General features: G+C 39.3%; 2 protein-coding genes across 2 annotated transcripts in view; one reads left to right on the top strand and one right to left on the bottom strand.

Annotated features, from left to right (window-relative positions):
• CCDC122 (coiled-coil domain containing 122) overlaps positions 1–17,655 on the top strand; it is a 38,028-nt gene that overhangs the window by 11,839 nt on the left and 8,534 nt on the right. Inside the window, exon 2 of the mRNA XM_026856455.1 lies at positions 2,218–2,432. The gene's annotated coding sequence lies outside the window, so the exon portion shown is untranslated. The remainder of the gene's footprint in view (positions 1–2,217; positions 2,433–17,655) is intronic.
• LACC1 (laccase domain containing 1) lies at positions 6,446–16,333 on the bottom strand. The gene is made up of 6 exons (XM_026856445.1): positions 15,819–16,333; positions 11,887–12,473; positions 10,449–10,630; positions 9,803–9,968; positions 7,841–8,066; positions 6,446–7,404 (listed from the first exon to the last, which is right to left on the bottom strand). The coding sequence occupies exons 2-6, from the start codon at positions 12,443–12,445 to the stop codon at positions 7,230–7,232; spliced, it is 1,308 nt and encodes a 435-aa protein (XP_026712246.1). The 5' UTR covers positions 12,446–12,473; positions 15,819–16,333; the 3' UTR covers positions 6,446–7,229.

Here is a 17,655-nt window from a genome sequence, read left to right on the forward strand (position 1 = left end):
GCAAAAAACGTGAAATTATTTCTGAATTTCAGTTTTCTTCTGTCAGCTTTCCAACATCAGATTTTAAAAAAGTTTTTGCTTAAGTTAAAAATGTTCTTCTACCATAAATCCTGTGTCAGCCTCAAAAATACCAACTATTTTTCACTTTCTGAGTTGAGCCTCCTTCATGAAGATTGCTTCAGGAACAATGTGATGGATTATGAGTTATAGCTAGGAAGCCTAAAATAAATCCTAATTGAAGTGCAATAGACTATGACTATTTTGAAAAAGAGGGAATAGAGGGAGACCAAGGTTATTCAGTTAAGGCTGCCTCAAGGATTTTTTTGTATGGAGAAGCACAATTTTGCAAGCCTACCAGAAAAAACAGTCCCTCTACAAAGGTCAAATGTTACTCTCCTTCTAAAAGAGCATGTAAGTGAAAACTGATTATCACCTCATTGACATTAATAGGGCAGAATTTAGAAAATGAAGAGCTGGAAGGATCATCTTAGGAAAGAGTAATGGAGCTAAATATTGCATATAAAACTTAGCTAAACATTTACCAAAGGGAACATAACAATCTACAGTCTATGAAAAAAATATTTACTGAAGAAATAAGAGGATTGACTCATGCAGATAGATATGCATAAATAGTAAGATGATCTCTGTGGAAGATAGGTTCTCTCTTTTCAGCATGAATCGAGATTTCAATATTTGTTTTCATTTGCAATGGCACTTCTTCAGTTTTAAATGGTTTATTTCAGATTGCTCTTAACATTCAAAACAGGAAATGAGGAGTTGTTCTGAAAGTCGGATTTAAACATCTCATCCTGAAGATGTTGAAAGTAGCCATCAGCTTTGTCTGAATCTTTACCCTTTCTCCTACAAGAACATTTTAGCTTGAACAGTTTGATTTCCCCATTTTGTGGCACCTGAATTTTCTGACAGACTGTTATGTTAAATAGTAATGTAAAATAATGAAGTCAGATGAATTTTGCATTTCCTGGCCAATGTATATGCAGTCAGTCTCTTCTTAAAAAGTAATTCTTAAAGGAAATTATAGAAACACAATTGTACACTGGAGCAGACTCTAAACCCCAAACAATGTTGCTCTGATGAAGACATGCACTAGATAAGAAGAGCGTTCAAAATTCTTTAACTATCCCAAAAAATTGCTACTGACTTACAGCCCCTAAAATCTCAAATAAATATAGCACTGCTCAGGACATTTTTCTCAAACTATCTCACCATTGTGGCATAATATTTTTATCATAATATCATCTATGCCAGCACCAGATAGGCTGAAGAAATGCTGTAATGTAAACATCACTATCAAGTCTACATCTATGTTTCTGCCATTGCTACCACGGAGTTACATGTGCTGGGATGTTTCAGTGCTGGGGGAATTTGAAGATCAAAGCTGCAGGGTAACTGAGGGAACTGAGGATGATCTAAGCATCAAATATAGCAAAAAACATCCACAAGCCTAAAGGAGCCTCTCTAACATGCTTCTTGCTCTGCTCCCTTTTCATGTTCTGAAAGCTTTTTATGGAGATGATACAAAGAAGAAAGCTGAGAGTCAGAATAAAATTGTCTTCATAACACTGTTTTATTTAATACTAATTTTATAAAACTAAACAAAAGGATTTTAGCCACCTGTCACAACTTCAGTGTTACAACTAAGTTTTTCTGATTCATTTTTGGGCACGAAAATCAAACTCACAGTTTTCAAACAAAGAAAACCAAAGCAGAACAGAAATGTTTTCCTTTAGCAGTGGTGTTTGCTTGAATATTCCTTTAGGACAGAGCTCAGTGCCTCAAAGAGAAATGATATTTATTTCAGATAGTCATGGCTTTCTATAGTTGTCATTGATAAAATCACTTTGAACTGAAACATCTGACCAGAACTATGAATTGCTGCCTAAAAATATTGCATCACATGAGAAAATTGTACATCTTGAAATGCAAACATTGCTTTCATCCTCCCTTATAAAATGCTTGATCAGTTTTACGGTAGGTACACCCCAAATTTTTATGTTGCGACCTATTTATTTCAGATGTTTAGGCCTTTGCTATGCATAGAAGAGGCAACACTAGAAAAACAGAGTAGTTAATATTGTGATCTAGATTTGCACAAGAAGAGAGGAAAAGTTCCTTTAGATAAAATTAACTGTGAAAATGAACTCTCATAATTTAGTCACATATTGATTTTTGTCTCAGATCTCTTTTCTGTTGCAGGAATCAAATGGAAATCCATGCCATGTCCTTGCTCCCGTGACTGTCAGAATTCAGGTTGCCCTGGAGACATGATGCCACATTCGCAGAAGGGGAAGAGAGAGAGAGAGACCTCAGCCCTGCTGTCCTCCAGGGACTGCACTCTCAAAATTCTTCTGTGAGCCTCCTTTGACCCCCAAGAGCTTGCAGACAAAGAGAGCCAGCCAAGTATTTGTAATGTGAGATGCTACTGTAAATTAAATGCTTACTAATGAAAGATCAGAGGGATCACTTAAAAAAGCTAGCTGCCTATTTCTCTGCATGCCTTTGGGAAATACATAATCATACTTTTTAGCAGCACAGCCACAGGCGCTGTATATTTAAAGCAAGCAGAGCAGCAAAATCTCTCAGTCTTAGAAAAAGGTGTGACACTGGATAGCAATTAGTAACATCCTGGATATAAGAATATACAGGATTAGGACCATTCTTAAATCCACGTACATTTCTATCTGAATCATTCATCTGGAAACATTGGGTAGTATCTGCTGGAAATGGAAAGTAGAACAAGTCAGCCTTACAGGCTGAGCTTGCTGTCAGTCTTCAGAGGTATGTAAATCCTTCAGCAGGCCAATACATTATTTCCTCTGTCACACACGGGATTTATTGCTCCCACCAGGGCACTGTCCTGTTACATTGTTACACAAGAGGCTGGAGTTCAGCGAGGACTTTGGTACGCGGAGAACAAAAGCCTCGCACACATGACATCAAGGCGAGCGCATCCACGCACCCCCTCTAAGCCTCGGGACAAATGAGTGCAGCTCATCTCCCTCTTTGCATCACCCAGCAGCAAATTGAGCATGCAGTGGAAATGAGGACAGCAATGAGGCAATCTGGGAATATTGACTTCTTTGCTGTGTAGGCTGGCAATTGGGCGGTCTTGCAGAAACTTGTAAAATGGGAATGGATTGAAGGATACTGATTAAGATCCTGTGCTGAGGACAAAAAGTTTTACACTGCTGCTAAAGGAAAAAAAAAAAAAAAAAAAGCACATACATGTAAAAGAAAGCAAAATTGGCGCAGCTCTATGCAAAATGTCATCTGTTTCCTCCAACACCCTGTGACTGGATTCACAAGCCTTGTAGGGCGATTGTGAGAAGTGCTGAACAGAAAGACAGCAATGCACAAAAGATAAGCATGAAGAAATTTTAAGACTGGAGGCAAAGACGACCACTTTGCAAATTATGTCACTGCTGGGGAAAGGAGACACCTTCTTGCAATTGAATGCTTGTAATTTGGGAGGAATGATATCCTTTCTGTGAGCTGAGATGTGCCCAAGTGTTTGGCTGAAGGTCCAGTCCCATGGCTTCTGAGTTTGCTGCCTCTCACAAACACAGCCATCAAATGTTGAACTCTGACCAAGCAACTGTCTAGACCCCATCCTGTCTCCTTGGGTTGACAGTAGAAAGACACTAGCAGTCATGGATGCAGCTAACTTCTATAAATAATTAAAGATATTTTTAATATAACACCCTTAATATTCTTCACCTTTGCCATACCTGTGGCAATAAATCTCAGTTTGGGTAAACATTTCACTAATTATCTCAGGCTTTGATCTATGCCTCTGAAGTTTCATGCTGCTTCCCCAGGCACTGGAACCAGAAGTCTGTGTTAGAGATGCCCTGTTTTACTGGAATAGTGAATAAAGCCTTTCACAGACATGTTTTGGTACACTCCATTCCAATATATAAATGTAAATGAAGAGGCCCATATTCAGAATCTACAATAGTAACAAATGTTAATTGCACAGTAATAGCTATCAAAAACAATATTCAGTGTGATCATGTTTTGTGCTTGCCTCAGGGCACACCACATTAATAATTAATAATGTTATTTAATAACAATAATAGGGTGAATGCAGATTATAAATTCATGGACAAGGTTAATAAATGGGATCTGATGATTAGGTAGGTACAGCTGGACAATTTATGTGACATTTTAAGAGCTTCCTTAAGTGGGAAGATCTGCTTGGCTCCTTTAGTGAGCAATAGGAACGAAAAGTAAATAGAGATGAGAAACAGCCTTGTCTCCTTTTTATCATGCCCTTCCTTTAAACTTTTTAAATACCAGAATTAAAATGCCTTTGTAGCAAGGACTTTGGAAAAAAAAACCAACTATATGATGCAGAGCCTAACCTGTTTGGGGACTGAATATTATTATTTTCTTATTGGTCATGGAGTTCTCCACCTCAGTAATCCATGTACAAAAGGCTGCTTCCTGTCTTGACAGGTTTACAGTGTAGGTAATTTGGTGTAAAAGAAATAATGAACAACAATTGTGGTAAGAATTTGTCTTCTAAAAGGTAAAGTCTTTGGTGTTTCTGCTCATTCTGACATGCTCTCCAGCTTGCATAGTCCTACCATGACCTCTAAATGGTATTTTTCTAAACAGAAAGTCTCTGTTGTCATTCTTGAGCAGGTATGAACTAGCCAGGGCTTACTATCAGTATCGTTACTGTGACTTAATATACTGTTGAGCATTTGAACTGTGCTAAGTACCACAGCTGCAAGGTCCTTCTACTTACTGCAAAGTTAAATGCATTAGTTTAAAACCATCTTAACCTTTCAGTACTTAAAGGGGCCTATAGAAAAGATGAGGAGGGACTCTGTATCAGGGAGTGTAGTCACAGGACAAGGAAGAAATTCTTTCCTGTGAGGGTGGTGAGACACTGGAACATGTTGCCCAGAGCAGCTGTGGCTGCCCCCTCCCTGGCAGTGTTCAAGGCCAGGTTGGACAGGGCTTTGAGAAACCTGGTCTAGATGAAGGTGTCCCTGCTCACGGCAGGGGAGTTGGAACCAGATGATCTTTAAGGTCCCTTCAAACCCAAACCATTTAATGAGATTCTGTGTTCTATGATCTTTGAGCTAAGATGGGCTGACAGCAGGCACATGCACACCTATGATGCTTCAGATGTCAAGCAATACCTTGCAGAACTGAGTAACTCAGCTGCTTTTGACAGAATGCTCTTAATCCACAAGGGAAGAGGGTTAAGTGAAGGGCACTGACAGACAAGCTTTGGCTGAGCTTCGGGTGCAGGGACTGAAGACTACATGGTGCTACTGCCCCCAGAGCAGAAAGAGCAGAAGGAAGAACACCTTACTCACTCTACTGCTACATCAGTCAGTGCCCATGAAGTGGTTCACACTTAGATACCAGGGCAAAGGGACAGAACTAAAATGTGAAGGTAGGTTGTTGGGGTTTTTTACCTAGTGCAGCAAGATAAGCTTGTCAGTGTCCATACAATTATATTATTCGATTATATTTGGAATAAGTCAAATACATATACATGCATATACATATACATACCGTAAACACCATCAGCTAGTGTGCAGTAATGTCTGGGAGCATTAAATTGAGGGTTGTGAGTGCTGTGCCTATTGGAACCTGAACCTCCAGTTTGAATTCAGCTGTGATCACCACAGTGGAGTTACAAAAGAAACTGAAAATGATGAAAGCAATGGTGAGGTTTTAAAAAGATAACTGAAAATGTAAGGATTTTTATTGCTAAGGATGGCAGGCTGCAGCAGAAGAGGAATAATATTTCTGTAGGAGAGTTGGAAGAAGTAATTTTTGGTCAGTGATTACAGTCAGAGGGTGAAATACTCAGAATCAAGCTCTTCTCTGGGAAATACCATTCACAGGTAAAAGAAAGTTTTTTAAAAAGTCAGTTCTCCCAGACGACAAGGAAAGTTCTAATTTGGTCAGCTCTGAATCACAGCCCAATCAAATGAAAAACAGATAAACAATCTAAAAAATAGATAATAGAATAACTTGATAGATGATTATATAGGCAAAAGCAGCAGCATATGCCATACAGTGCTTTGCAAAATTCATGGTCTGAAAACCATACATACAGTGTAGCCAGGGATGGAGTGCAGCGTGAGCGAGCACTGACCTCTAGTGGACATGAAAGTCTAGAATTGGTAAAGACCATTGAATTCAAAATATAAAATACGTCATTCGGACAGTTGTCCCAAGGCTTGTACTTGGCAACTGTGCAAGCTACAGTCAGCATAGTTTTACTATTAGGAAACTCTCACTGTCTATGTGTCAGGAACTATCACATCTATTGTAAGGTCTAGAGGCAAATTTTGTATGGCCAAAAGAAAACAGTGCACACTTAGATTTTGCTTAGTAAGACAGATACATCAGCTATTGGTCAGTACAATTAACTGAGGCTAAATTGACTCTCTTGTTTAGATATTTATTTAATAACTGGGCACTGTGGAGACCAACTTGATGGACAGTACCAGAGCACCAACAGTTTAACGAAAAAAAATCCTAAGGAAACATGAACATACATGTCATATCATATTAAGAGTCTTAGTCCTACTTTTTCTACAGTCAAAAAATACAGAATGGTGAGGTTTCATAGATATTCAGTGTTTGCCTCAAATGAGCTTGTTTGCTTCACACTTTCAAGTTATTTTCCATAGAAGTCCTGTGTGCGTTTTGGAGCTCTTCTTTCATCCAGAGAAGAACAATACCAGGCACGTAATTCCATAAGGCTGAAACTAACAAGAAGTGCAGTGTTCTCAAACAGTCAATGTGCAATACAGACTTCTCTTTCGATATCAGTAACGTCATACTTGACTTCATTTATAAGTCTCACTCAGAAGCTAATGAAGACTGTTCTTCTGTGCTTTCACCACCTTAAAACAATGAGGTTTCTGGGAAATAGTTAGTCAAGAAGGGTCCAAAAAATGGGAGCTTGCATGTGGTCTTGCAGAAGGGCTTTGTCACTGGTGTGGGTTGTCCTTGTTTCCTTTGCACTCTCTCTTACAGAAGAATTATTTGCCCTACACCCTAGACATTTATTCTTGCCTCAGAATGGCAGGGAAGAAGCAGGAGATTCTCAATACCTGTGAATTCTTTAAGTCTGTGAAAGAAAGGAGGAAGAACTTCTACAAGGAGATCAGAATGTCATACAATGCTCCACACTTACTGAATAAAATACTATTCAAGAGTAAGAGATACTATCAGTCTCTGATTGATATGAAGCCAATCTGTGTCCCGAAGTTATTGCCATCACGAAAGTGAGAGTAAAACTTATCAGGATGGCATGCAGTACAGAAAGTGACATTTTGGTTCTGATCTGTGACAGAATCATCTCGGATGTTCTCAGGAAGAATCCCACCATTCTCAAGAAGAATCCTAAAGAAAGATAAAGAAACAGAAAATAACATTTTTTACATTCTCACATTCCTTAAGACACAATCATTCAGACAACATCTCAAGTATCAATTGAACAAATGGTGTCAATATTGTGATTGGGACTTTCATGTGCTTTTATTTTTTCTTTCTTCCAGTAATGTACTAAAATAATTGCTTTTCTGCAACCAGTAGAACTACATTTAATTTGAACATCTGTCTATAATCCATAAACACTAAACAGTAAAATAATAGTTGGAACCCAGCAAAAGTGAGCAGATACCATTCCTTTAAAAGTATCATTTGTTGATCTGCAAAGCACTAGAGAGTAATTCAAGATGGTAAGGACTGTCACAATAATATTGCTGGATAATACAATATCAAAATAATTATTGATATCTAATGTGGAACTAATCTTTTGTTCACTTAGTAGGCTTACCGTGTTGCTCTTCTGATATCAATATAAGGACATGCAGAGTCAAATAGTCTCACACACTTTGGATCAATTTGGTGAAATTCTTTTGCTGATTCATGAGGAAGTTTATAGCAGCAAGGACCTACAGATGGGCCCAGCACCACAAGGATATCTTTCACATTACATCCATATTCAGATACCATTGCATTTACAGTGGCCATAGACACTCCTAACAACGTGCCTTTCCATCCTGTGAGAAATGAAAGGTTGAAAAAAAATTTGTATGAGTTGCCTCTTTAATTTTATAGTAGCTAAAATACATGCTACTATTAAAGGTACAAATTAATAGATATATTTACATCAAAAATAAATAATTATATCTAATAATAAAAGTATTTAAAAAAAAAATTAACACATTAACAACTATTAGTTTGCTTATATAATTTTGTGGAGATGAAACTCGAGAGAAGAGTTTAGATTACGATTGCAGAATTACTTTTTCCCAGTGTCCTGGTTTAGGCAACTACAGCATACCTTACAGCTCCTTTGTGCTTGAAAAATTTAAATGGGAATATGACAACAGAAGTGTGCTACAGTCAAAAGCATATTTTAATAATACTGCGAAAATGGGGTTTGTGTTATTTCAGAAAAAAAAAAAAAAAAAGAGGCTCAAGCTAGAGACAGTATTTGGAATAGACAGAAAAAAGCCAAACTTTGCACTTTTGTATTGTTCATAATAGGTAGAAGAACACCCAGCTTTGCGTTCTTGTATCTCAGTTTGAGTCTCAGTAAATCTTTGCATTGTACAGGGAGTGTATCATAACGAAGGACAGGATATGGTAATAACTCTTCCTCTGCTTTAATACATCCAAAGACTGAGATGACCTTATACTTAACAGTTATACCTAACTGTCTTTATTTGTATAACAGCAACATGTGTTCGAGTTAAACATGAACTGAGGTGGGGTTGGACAGGAAGGAAAGAACTGACAAAAAAGTAATTCAAAGCCTGGCAAGGACTGTGATGTGGGAATGAAGGCCAAAACTTGGGAGATGGAAGGTAGAAGTTCAGGCTAGAGCTATGCTTGGAGAAGGCGGCAGTGTGGGTTGGACCTTTCAAGAGCAGATAAAATTCTCTTCATCCCTTCTCCCCATTAAAACACACAACATTCCCCTGTCTCCCCAGACAGACATGCCATAACTCTCATTACTCTCACTTTCTCCCATCACGGGATGGGACACACACACACACACACACCCCCCAACTTTATTGAAGGAAAGTCAAAGTTTTGATCATCTTATGATATCTCACAAATTTGAATTTATTTTGACTAATCTATTCAATGCATGAAGAATTGTATGAATTAGGTAGTATTACTAAGTTCCAGGCAGAGAGGAAACTTCCTACCATTATCAAGGGGTGTACTAGCATCAAAGCTGAGGAGCTGTACATTCTCCTTGACTGCATAAATACAGACTTTTTTACAAAATGAAACAGCCTTAGCAGGGAAATCTCATCATGGGATACCTATTCTAGCCTAACAGTTGGGACATCTTCTGAAGTCTGACATAATCCCCAGTTGTGTTAACCATCCCTGCTTCAGTTTTATTCTCATTTGGTTTGGGTCAGACAAGTATTTCTTCTGATCCAAAATGACCATTGGGGACATTGGCTTTATTGCCACAGGGGACAAAAAATATTACTTGGGCTTGGCTACCAGATCAGAAAAATAAACACATAAATACATAAATAATATATATTACAGCTATAAAATTAAAAAATAATACACAGCTTGGGAAACAAACTATTCTCAAGACTAATCTTGTTTTGGCAGATACAAACTTAACCGGTCAGGGTTTATACTGTTAGGTGATCTTGCATTTATTCATTCTCACTCAGTGGTTGCTAATTTGTAATCCTTAGTCCAGAACTCCCTTTCCAGTGGTCTCCTAGTTATTTTGATCTCAGAGGTTTAAAACTCCTACCAGAATGAGCAGCACCGCAGGCTTTTCTGACAGGATCAGCAAACAGCACGGGTATGCAATCAGCACCCGGAGCTGCTATTGTAACACCTTTCTGATTCGTAACTATTCCATCATAGCTGTCAGGCTCTGTCTTTCCCGTAATACACACAGCATTAGCGTGATCAGTCTGTCAAGACAAAACCAGAACATGGACAGTGATACAGCAGCAAAAAACCCCAGTTCTGACTAATGAAAGGATTTTTCTTTGTCACGAAACACTCTCTTGCACCAACTGATTATGCATGGAAATCAGGCACTCCCTTGTTCAAATGCCATGCAGATGTGTCAGTAGAAAGGCACCACAGAAATGATGGTTTATTTTTCTTTTAAGAGAAACTGCTCTGATCATTTATCTGATTATTCTACTCTGTGTTGTTACATATTAGAATATACTTGGAAGAAACAGTGCTGCTTCTCCATATAGTGCCAAATGGCTGATAGTTTGTATGGCTATTCCCACAGATAAACTGACACCATAAATGTTTTAATTGTCTTGCTTTTCATAAGTTCTTACTGAGAAACGTAAGAATAATGCCTACAGTTTTAGCCAGTGATACATGAAGGAAGATCTGATCCATTTACATAAAACAATTGTTTGATAAGATACCTTAACTCTGTGAAAAGTCTCTGGGTTAAATCCTGCAGCCTTAGCTATCCGGCGGAGATTTTCTTTAACAACAACTTGTGGGTCCCTCCGCTTGGAACTGCTGAAGAGATTGCAGGAGCTTAGAGTTGGTATGTAGGAGATGCCACCTGTCCTTGTGGTGAAGCCATGTAGGAAGATATCATCTGGCAAGGCAAAAAAGAAAACAAACAATTGCTTTCAACACAAGACCAGTCCAGATATAGCATGGTTTTATACTGAAGAGCCCGGTAATCAGCCAATTGGGTACTGCTTTACCTTGTATTTAGCTGTGGCATTTAAATTTAAGGATTCTAAATTTCCTTCTTGGTCATAATCATAATTGTCTTAGGCCAAGGTAGAGGGATTTGAGCAAGAAGTCCTGGCAGATTTAGCCTGACTTTTTGCAGAGTTGTAGTGCAAACCCTAGAGAAGAGGTAACTCACTGAGGAAAATGAGAGTAGACTTTTAAGCAAATGTTCTAAGGTGGCATCTGCCAAGCTTTTTTGGCAAATGATGCACTAGTCCTCAAGACACTGCAGAATCTCAAACACCTGAAAAGCACTGAGAATTTGTAGTGTTATTGAAAAATCTTCTGTTTTTACAGTGCGGATCATTTATTGTGGCTTCATGCAATCACTGCTTTTGGGGACAATGCAAGGGATAGGGTTTGCGTGGCAAAGTGGAACATAGCAATCGTCCTACAACTGGTATTTTTGCTATCTTAATAGCTGACAAGCTTAGTGATATAATCAGTTGAGATTCAAAATCTCTTTTATGTAGTGTGACCCTCTCAAAGTCATAGTCAGAAACTTGAAGCACAGCGCAGGCAAAGATAGCTTTAAGTAACTCATGTTCCCTTCAGGCTTTGGATCATTTCAGACATATTTTTAGGGAAAGACGGTTCCAAACTTTTGCAGTAGAAAACCTTTCAGCTTTCCCCTGAATACTCTAAATCATGAGACGCAATAATCAGACTGCTTGAGAGATGTGCTGCAGTAAACTGGGTCGTGCCATGGCCAGGGACACTGATAAATCAGTCTGATTAACCAGGCATGTGTGAGGCTGCAGACCAGGAGAAACTCCTGTCCTGCCTTTCCAAAAAACGATGGTAACTCTCGTAGTGTGTAATTCCCACACAGAGGGGAAGAGAGGGGAAGATTTTCACTGTCTGGAATACTGCTCTCACAAAACCTGGGCTTCTCTTTCCTCTGGCCATGCCCCAGGCCTGGAATAGACTTGCCAGTCTGTTGCTGTATCTTTATTGAAACTTCCCCTTCTTACAGACATGACACATGATTGTAACATCACATAGAGTTATTTGCTGCCTGAAGACATTTCCAAATCTTACCCATTTTGCAGTTCTCTTGAAGTATGCTTGGGAACAGCCTCTGTAAAATCTATTAGCTGGGATTCTCTTTACCTGGGATCAGGGAAGATCTGAGGATGGTGAGCTCCCCGTTCAGGCTTGGCAAGCTTTCCAAGTACATCTGAATCTCACTTAGGATGACTGCCACGTCTTGTGTAGGAACCATTTGCTCTTCACTCCGAGGTTCAGCTATCTGTAGGTTTTTACAATCAGATGCCACCTGTAAATCCTCAAATTCAAACTGGTAGACTGCTGTAAAGAGATGATCTATATATACTTTCACTAAGTCTTTTCTTAAGGTAGGGAGAATAACTTTAATGATGCTTAGGTCTTTTTCATCCAGTCTTTGTTTGATGGTGTACAAAGCAGCAGCTGTAGTCAGAGCATGTACCACCTGCAGTCTTTTCTTCAGACTCTGCAAATTTCTCAGAGCTGGAAGCAAGGACTCTTGTTCACCATTCTCCTGCCTCTGGCAACACATGACATAAACAAATGGAGCAGGGATGGAAGAGCATTTCTCAATAGTTTCCAGAGTGTTCAATAGTAATCCTGGGATGTTGTTCTGCAAGTTGGCTGGTAGGCTGAACAGATCTATCAGTACTGCTTCCACCATATTCCAGGTTATTTAAAGATTCCTACAACTGCCAAGTAGTCAGTAACAAAACAGGAAAAACAAACAAAAAGGCAAGACAGCACCATTAGTCCAAACACAGAATTACGTTATTAAGGTAGTGTGTTCAGTGATACTGTGTAGAGAAGGTGATGTAAGAGTAATCACTGTCTCAGGATTTCCTCACTGCATGAAAAGAAATTGCAGCAAAAGGAGCAGAAATGGGAATTAAATTGCAGCAAAAGGAGCGGAAATGGGAATTATTATGTATTTATTTAAGTATTTAGGTATTTCCCTACCACCCCGCCTGCCTCAGGTTTTTCCCGGGTCAGGGATGATAAAAGGTTAGTACATAACATTAGACTTATTGAATCAATTAACCCACATTAGCCTAATGGATCTTCTTGACCTCTGACTGTTGGGCCCTCCTCCAGTTCACATGAGGGGAAGCAAATACAGAGGTCACTCAGCTTGATGGGACTGGAGGAGTTTGTGTAACAATTTTTTAGAGGCATTTTACACACTTATTGTTGAGGTGAAGCTCATGATTGCTACCTCTCCTGGCAGCAGGGGCGCCGGGCTGTGAGCTTAATGGCATTTTTCCCACAGGCCTTCACAGGACTTTTTGCACTTCTTTTTGCATTACTAAAAGTACTGACTTGCTGATTTCTGACTTCTGTGTGGAGGGGCACACGATCAGTATAGTTTTCAACACGCACAGGAACTTAGCATAGTTACCAAAACTTTACCTAGTAACAAGTACACAGAACTAAATTAACATAATACTGTGCACAATTTCCTGACTCAGCTTTTTCACTATGCTGCCCTCTTTGCTCTGAAATCAAGACACATTAAGCTTATCCAAAATCATCCAGTAGTTTACAAGCTTGTCTTGTGGCCCATGGTGTAATTCCAGTTTTGTGTTTTGTTTTTTTTCTTCCTTTTCTGGACTTTGTTTATCCAAGCCCAGCTAGGCTGTAGACCTATGGAAAGTTGTCCATCTGTCTCTTCCTCCCTCTGTTGCTATGAAAGCCTATTTTACATATTCTCTAGGTAGTGTCTTTCTTTTCTCTGTCTCTGATAATGCTTCAGTTTCCAGTGGAAGCCTCCAGAGGTCTGGAACAAGACTAGATCACTTTGCTTTAAGAACCTTGAACAGACAGCTGTTCAGATTTCATGACTAAGCACCGTGCTTGATCTAGGAGGAATACATGCAGCTTTATCACCAGTTGTAAGACTCCATAATAATTTAGAGTATTCCTTAACACCAACATTGTTTTTGCACAGTAACAAATCAGGCATGAATATTAATTCCTTTGCAGGAAAATTAGTATCTTTGCAGGAAGACTTGAGAATCTGTTAAGCCTTTGAAATCAATGGCCTGCTACCAGAACTAACTGTATCAGATAATGCCTGGCACTACCTTCCTGTCCCAAGTCTTCATTTTCCTGTAACTACATGCATGCTCTGTCTTGACAGCACTTCATCAAGTCCACCATAGTGGTAGGCCTCAAGTACACAGTGAAATAGTATTTTTGCAGGATAATGAAGTGCTGACAAGCCAGAGCCTACCACTATGGTGGACTTGGTGTACTCTTTGGCATTTTATGGTTGACAGTGGATTGATTCCCAGTTTCTACAAATGAGAGGTCGAAGACCTTTCTGGTTTTAATGGATTATTTATTCAGAGTTGGTTTTGCAGAAAACATTCTGCATTTTCTTTGTTGTTCTTTTCCCCAGACTGGAAGAAAAATAATCCTGACTGAAAATTATGTTTTCCTTTCTGCGAGTTGAACACTTACAAAGATTAATTAGTGACTATCAAAACAGGTGAACTAAAAGTATCAAAATGTGATGGCAGATAAAAGCATGTGTCAAAGAATGATTTTGCTCAGAGTATTATTTGCATAGAGCTGATAACAGCTCACAGAGAAAACAGCTTGCTAAGAAAACAGTGTTGAAACAGACTCATGTCAAAGACCATGACTTGGTAAATCAGGGTATTTCCTTCCCTACCTTGACACTCTGTGGGAGGCATATAAGAATATGACATGATCCCAATCTAGGTATAGCAAATAGCCCCAGCAAAGACAGTACAGCAGAGGGGTGTAGTGAAAAAACAGATTATTGCTCTGCTTCAGATAGGTCAGTAGTGGAAGGTAAGTAGAGTTCATTGCTATCCTCACACTTCCCTGTATAAATACCACCAAAGAAAGGGTAAAAGGAAAGTTTGTGGAAGGAGAGGTAATTGTCTGCATTGTTAAGTTACGTGTGTATTGCAAAAAGTCCATAGGGACAATTATTAGGATGTACACAAAGAAACAATGGGGCTGATTCACCCTCATATCCTTCCAGTTTTGCATCACAGAGTCTAACTGAGGTCAGTAGTGTCAGAAGTAAATTTGCTTAGTCAAAATAAATTTTTTGACTGCTTCCTATGTCCCCCAAACAAAACCCTTCTCAAAATACAGTCTTGACAAGCACAGCAATGTTTTAGCTTATGAGAAATGCATTCATGGTTATTCAGGTTTTAAGTAACATGCTCTACAGTCCCTGTATTCTATAGAAAGTCTCAGCTGCAGGTACCGGCATCAGGAGAGATTAAGTGCATTTATTAAGGAGTTGCTCATTTCAGTACACAATAGAAGACAAATATTTGCACAGACTTGAAGCCAAGGCCACCCATTAGCTCTTTCGCTCACTCTCTGAAACTGTACAAACATTTGGAGGGTAAAAAGATTCTCTTGCACAGAGATCAAGAAAAATCAAATGATAGATAACGAGAGAAGAGGTGAATTAGTTAACGAGTGAAAAGGAGAAAGGCAAAGCAAATACAGAAAAGAAACAATGAAGGAAATAAAATCAGGCTGCAGAGAACAGACAGCTCAGGGTAGAAAAAAGATCCAAAAAGCAACCTTCAAAACCACCAGAAATTGAATTCTAAAAGTTTGCGTTGGTCAAGACAAGATTGCTGGAAATCTCCTGCACCTCTGAATCCCAGTGGTCACCTTATCTTCTTACAGAAACACGGAGAACTGACATCATTTTGGGAAAATGGAAAAGGCAAGAAATATTTAGCATCTGTCAGAGCGAGATGCCCAGAAAAGAAACCAGGTCATTAAAGAAGCCCAAATGAACAGGGATAAGGGCACATTTGCAATAAAATTTCAACAACAGCAAAGTAAAAAAACATGGGGGGAGAAAAGAAATACATAAACCCCTCAAGCTGGATTAAAATAAAAGATTCTGCCTCTCTTAACTTAGGGTTATTTAGGCAGGGTTGAAGAAATAGAAATCAGCACTTACAATGAAAATATTGAAGCACATGCAGTTTTCATAAACAAATTCAAAGTTCAAAACACAGGAATTTACTTACACGGGTAGACAATCCTTTTTAAGTCCTGAAAGGTATCAGCTGATACAAACACACATTGCCAGCTTTATATATCTCACTCCTCACTGTCAGTCTTGCAGCTGATTTGTACAAGATGGAAATTCCTATTCTAGGTAAGATAGGAGTGGGAACCTGTATTTCTTCTTTATGATGAGACCCTGCTTTGTTGCTGTCAGTATCCACAGGAAATAACAAACTGTTCTGAAAGTTACCAACATGATTAAGTGCCTGGGTAGCCTTAAACCCGGAAGCAGCATTAACCCTGCCATGTAACTCACTGCTGTAATCATGTATGTGCTCTAGTGCATCAACTTTGCACACTATCAAACAGATTAAGAAATGTACAGCATAGCAAAACAGAACAAAACCACTAATAAGTTTAAGGAAAACTTGTGCAGAGTGAGTTTCCTTTTCTGAGCCGTACATTCCAGTGAAGAATTTTGCAGTCAGTCAAGGAAAAGTATATTCAGAAGGACTCAGAGAGGTTACAAGAAGTCAGTCTTCAGGGCCACGGGTCCAAAGTGAGGATGCTGATTATCTCCTCAGAGCAGTCAGAAATTTCACAGAGCTCTGTAAAAAAGTCTGCATGTTTTGACAGGAAAATGCAAAGGTCAAAAGGCAAGTGGGGGAATGAGGGATTTGGATAAGGCTTTACCCAAGAATCAAATCATAATAAATACATTTTCTCAGCTGTGCTAAAATCATACTCGTGACAGATGAGTATATGACAGCTGAAGGACAAGAAAAAAATAAAAGTAATTTTTTCACAGAGCAATTCATAAGATCTAATTTCCTGTGAATTGCTGTCCTATGTCTCCTGTTTCTACCTTCCCTGCAATTGCAGTAAACCTACATTTCTGCCAGGTCCAGAATAACCTTTGGGAGACCCCCACCATTTCCCCTCCTGCTTCTCCTTCCAGCATACGCTGGGCAGAGAATGAGAGCTGAATCCTCCTGGCTCACCCCTTCCAAAGGAAACCAATGTGGGTATCTTGTCTTTCCTTTACCCAGACACCAATTTTCATGAAATCTGCAAAAATATTATCCCTGAGGCTTTCTTCTCCACTGTCAAATATTTCTGAACTAGATCATTGAAAATTATTGAGGGGACTTGATGGAGAGAGACAAACACAACCATTTTATTTCCTTCAACAAGACCAAGCAAGAAAAAATAATTATCGGGGCTATTTTTGGTGCAGAACGCTGAGAAAGGGTAAAGAAAAGGTCAGAAAATATCCAGGATACAAAACAATATTGAAAAATGACAAATTGATATTATGTCTCTGGCTGAAGTATTAGATTCAACTTCTGCCATTCCAAAAAAAAGGATGAAATAAACAGATCATGTGCCAACATAAGCAGTTAAATTATAAAAATTGTGGAATTTAGGGTTAAAATTTTTAACCTGGAGGTCAGAGGAATATGAGTGAGCACAAGCCATGTCTACGGCTATAAAACAGGGCACGGTGTAGAACAGGAGAAACTGGGTGATATTTCTTCTTTCTTGTTACCCAGCTCTGCAGCGTATAACAAACAGTAACAAATTATGCCAGAAAAATGTTGTTTTTTATTAGTTAACTCTGGGAACTCGGAAACGAAAAAAAGCTAAGCAAAATCGCCTCAGCCACAGGGCGAGGCAGGCCGTGCAACTGCTACGAGCCCCACCGCGAGGCACCCACCCCATTTCTGACAGGAGGAGCTGTTTCCTCCGCTTTCCCTCCGACTCTTGCCGGGGACAGCCCTCCCTCCGGCCCTCTCCCGGCTCTCCATGACCCTCGGCCGCCGCTTACGGCCGCGCTCCCCTCCCGCCGGCCCCGCC

The sequence above is a fragment of the Athene cunicularia genome (genome assembly GCF_003259725.1).
Source record: "Athene cunicularia isolate RWA chromosome 1 unlocalized genomic scaffold, athCun1 chr1_part1, whole genome shotgun sequence".
NCBI lineage: Eukaryota > Metazoa > Chordata > Aves > Strigiformes > Strigidae > Athene > Athene cunicularia.